This window comes from Crocodylus porosus, unplaced genomic scaffold (genome assembly GCF_001723895.1).
Source record: "Crocodylus porosus isolate Cpor-Errol unplaced genomic scaffold, CroPor_comp1, whole genome shotgun sequence".
In the NCBI taxonomy this organism is placed as follows: domain Eukaryota; kingdom Metazoa; phylum Chordata; order Crocodylia; family Crocodylidae; genus Crocodylus; species Crocodylus porosus.
The window spans coordinates 2,796,207-2,800,075 of record NW_017728948.1 but is presented as its reverse complement, the minus strand read 5'-3'; the positions used below and the strand labels follow the sequence as shown (position 1 = coordinate 2,800,075).

General features: G+C 48.4%; 1 protein-coding gene across 2 annotated transcripts in view; it reads left to right on the top strand.

Annotated features, from left to right (window-relative positions):
- The window catches only part of ATRN (attractin), a 254,873-nt gene that overhangs the window by 78,996 nt on the left and 172,008 nt on the right, over positions 1-3,869 (top strand). For both annotated transcript variants that reach the window (XM_019552795.1, XM_019552796.1), the window contains exon 5: positions 2,944-3,149. In XM_019552795.1, the coding sequence (XP_019408340.1) occupies positions 2,944-3,149 (206 nt within the window). The remainder of the gene's footprint in view (positions 1-2,943; positions 3,150-3,869) is intronic.

The following is a 3,869-nucleotide window of genomic DNA, read 5'->3' as shown; positions in this document are numbered from 1 at the left end:
TCCAAGTCACTGATGAAGATGTTGAACAGTGCCGGCCTGAGGACCAAGCCCTGGGGGACCCCACTGCCCACATCCCTCCAGGTCGAATAAGACCTATCTAGCACCACTCTCTGGGTGCAGCCCTCCAGCTAGTTGGTGACCTATCTGATTGTGCAGGTGTCGACACCACAATCCCCTAGTTTTTTAATGAGAACAAGGTAAGAGACGGTGTCGAAGGCCTTCCAAAAGTCCAGAAATACTACATCCACCACAACACCTGCATCCAAGGATTTGGTGACCTGGTCGTAGAAGGCCACCAGGTTGTTCTGACAGGACCTGCCTCGAATGAGCCTGTGTTGGTTGCCCCTAAGTATGATCCCCCCTGCAGGTTCCTCACAGATGTGCCCTTGGATAATTTTCTCAAAGAGCTTCCCTAGGACCAAGGTAAGACTAACGGGACTATAGTTTCCTGGATCTTCCTTCCCCCCGTTTTTGAAAATGGGAACCACACTGGCCCTTTTCCAGTCCTCCTGCATATCACCACAGCACCTCGAGTGCTCGTTAAGCCGTGCCAGAGGTCCTGCAATGACCTCTGCTAATTCCCTCAGTACTCTGGGGTGGAGATTTGTCAGGACCTGCTGATTTTGAGCATGTCTAGACCCACCAGAAGTTCCTTGACTAGGTCCTCCCTGATCCTGGGCCTGGCAGTGCCTTCCCTGGGTCCATCAGGCCTTGGTCCCTGCTCAAAACAATGGAGACAAAGAAATTCTTAAGGAGGTTAGCTTTGTCATCTGGTGTGATCACCACATTTCCTAGTGTATCCTGCAGAGGCCCCACATTACACGGTACCTTCTTCTTACCCACTATGTATTTAAAAAAGGACTTCTTGTTATCTTTGATCTGGGTTGCTAGTCCCAATTCCATCTCCGCCTTAGCCTTCCTAACAGCCCCCCTACAATCTCAGGAAATGGAGGTATAGTCCTCCTTGGTGATGACCCCTCCCTTCCATTGGATGTACGCCTCCTTCTTAGCTTTGAGACGTTCCTGGATGCTTTTGGTGAGCCATGGGGGCTTTTGTGCCCTCTTGCCCCCTTTGATCCGTGTTGGGATTACCTCCCTTTGGGCTTGGAGGATCGTCTCCTTAAGGAGCGACCACTCTCCTTGGACACCCAATTCCCCTACTGTCCGGGACTTCAGTTGCTCCCCTATTAGCTTCCTTACCTCATTGAAATCTGCCCTCCTGAAGTCCAGGGCTGCTGCCTTGCTGCTGGCCTTTGCCACCTTGCGCTGGATGGTGAATCCCAGCAGGCAATGATCACTGTTGCCCAGGTGGTCGAGCACCCGCAGCCCCCTCACCAGGTTGTTGCCTGCGACCAGCACCAGGTCCAACAAGGCGTCTCCCCTGGTGGGGCTGTGCACCTCCTGGGTTAGATGGAGGTCGTGTATCTTGGCCTAGAACCTACGTGAGCGGTCAGACCTGGCTGACTGCTCTTCCTGGCAGATGTCCGGGTAGTTTAGGTCACCCATGATGACCACGTCCCTTGACTTGACTGCCTCCGTGAGCTGACATGAGAATTCCCAGTTCAGATCTTCTCCCTGGTTGGGTGGTCTGTAGCAGACCCCCACTGTTGAATCCCTTTCCACCCAACCCCCTTGTATTTGGACCCAGAGCACTTCAGTCTGTCCCTCCAGTGCTCTTGGTTGAGGATGTGCATTTCTGCTTGACACAGAGCACCACATCCCCACCTTTCCTCCCTGTCCTATCCCTCCTCTACAGCCTATACCTCTTGATGTTTACCGCCCAGTCGTGCATTGGGTCCCACCATGTTTCAGTGAGCCCCGCAATATCCACTGGTAACAAGGACGTTATCTCTGGAGACACAAATCCACAGCTTGAGAACTGAAACTAAGCAACACAGAGATGTTTAATGGGACCTTCTAGACCAGGGGTGGGCAAAAAGTGGTCCGCAGGCCAGATGCGGCCTGCCAAACCGTTGTCTGGCCCACGGGGCCCCTAAAAAAATTTAGAAAATCAGTATTTATCTGTCCCTGGCTGCCGATCATTCGGCCCTTGATGGCTTGCCAAAACTCAGTTAAGCAGCCTTCTGCCCAAAATAATTGCCCACCCCTGGTCTAGACTGAGCACCGAGTCCCATTGGGTAGAGTGGTTTTCTTTAATCTTTACTAGTCTGTAGAGGAGCCTCTGGGAACCCCATCAGATTGGGCCTCTAATATAGTCCATGGCCTGTTGTGACCTAGTTATAAAACTTTTCTAAAAAACATTACATGAATATATTGTCTCATATAGTATATAATTAGAAGTTACAATCTCTATTCCGTGATGATCTCTCTGAGCTTTAAAATATCTTATAAAACTGTCTTTATATAGGTTTATTCTTTGTTTTAAAAAAAAGCTTCTTAAAAAATCAAAACCTACAATTCAATCAAATTATTTAAATAAAAAATCCAATTTTTAATTAAAAAAATCATTGATTGTTATCCATCCTGATTTTAATAACCAAAATACATTTGGTTTTTAAAAACATTGCTGTAGATGTAACTAGTTAAGCAAGTCAGATTTGTAAATTGTGAACAAGCAAAATGTTCAAGTATTGTGCAGTAATACTCCTAAAGAATCAGCGCCCCCCCCCCCAACACGTGTGCACATGCACGCATGCAGTCCTCCCCCCACCCCCCATCATGTAGGTTGGGAATGAAGGTGCAGATCAGTTAGAAGCGCTGTAGGAAAGGCAATTGCTTAACAGATGTTACTTAGAATAACAAACATGAATGGATCCATAACTTTAGATCCTAGGCTCTTAACAGAGTTTCATAACATGGTGAACAGTCAGTTAAGCTGCTGTATTAATTTTGTTTCCCAGCTCCCTTACTTTTGTCCAATAAAAGGCAGTATCTGGTAGTTAGTCAAATCGCTGACTGTGATTCTTCCCCCCGTGTTTGCAGTTTCAATGCGTGCCCCAATGACTGTTCTGGCCGAGGAGAGTGCAGGCTCAGCAACGGCAGCAATGCTGTTGAATGTGAGTGTTCAGAGCATTGGAAAGGAGAGGCTTGTGATATTCCCTACTGCCTGGAAGAATGCGGATATCCTGAGAGAGGTCACTGCAACTTGAATGGGACCAGAACGTGTTCATGTTATTCAGGCTGGCAAGGTAAGTGTCTTGATAAAGATGGAGAAGCTTTTGTTACAGGGATGCCTTTCTCCATTTGGGTTCTGTGGTTAAATGGAAGCACCTGCTAGTAAGCTGAAAATTGCGTTACATGGCAGACATTTGCCTGTTACAGATGTTTTCCTTCTTCTGTATTCCCAAGTAGACTTTTCTTGATTTCATAGATTTCATATACATTTGGGCTGGAAGGGACCCTAGAGGATCGAGTCCCAGGGGCAGGAAGTCAGCAGGGATCATAGGATCCCAGCAAGATAAGCATCCGAATGTGCCTTGAAGGGGTTCAAAGTGTGTGCTTGAGCAGTCTCTGGTGGCAGTCTGTTCCAAACCTCGGGAGCTCGGACAGTAAAGAAGTTCTGCCTTATGTCCGGGCTGAATCGGTCATGGCGGAGTTTGTGACTGTTTGATCTTGTCATCCCTTGGGGCGCTCTAGTGAACAGACATTCCCCCAGATCCTGATGAGCACCCCTGAAAACTTTATAGGTGGCCACCAGATTGCCCCCGAGCCTGCACTTTTCCAAGCTAAAGAGTCCCATGTCTCTCAGCCTGTCATCGTAAGGTCTGTTTTCCTGACCTCTGATCATGTGCGTGGCTCTCCTCTGGACTCTCTCAAGCTTCTCCGCATCCTTTTTGAATTGCGGGGTACAAAACTGGACGCAGTACTCCAGCTGCGGCCCCACCAAGGCCGAGTACAAGGGGAGAATG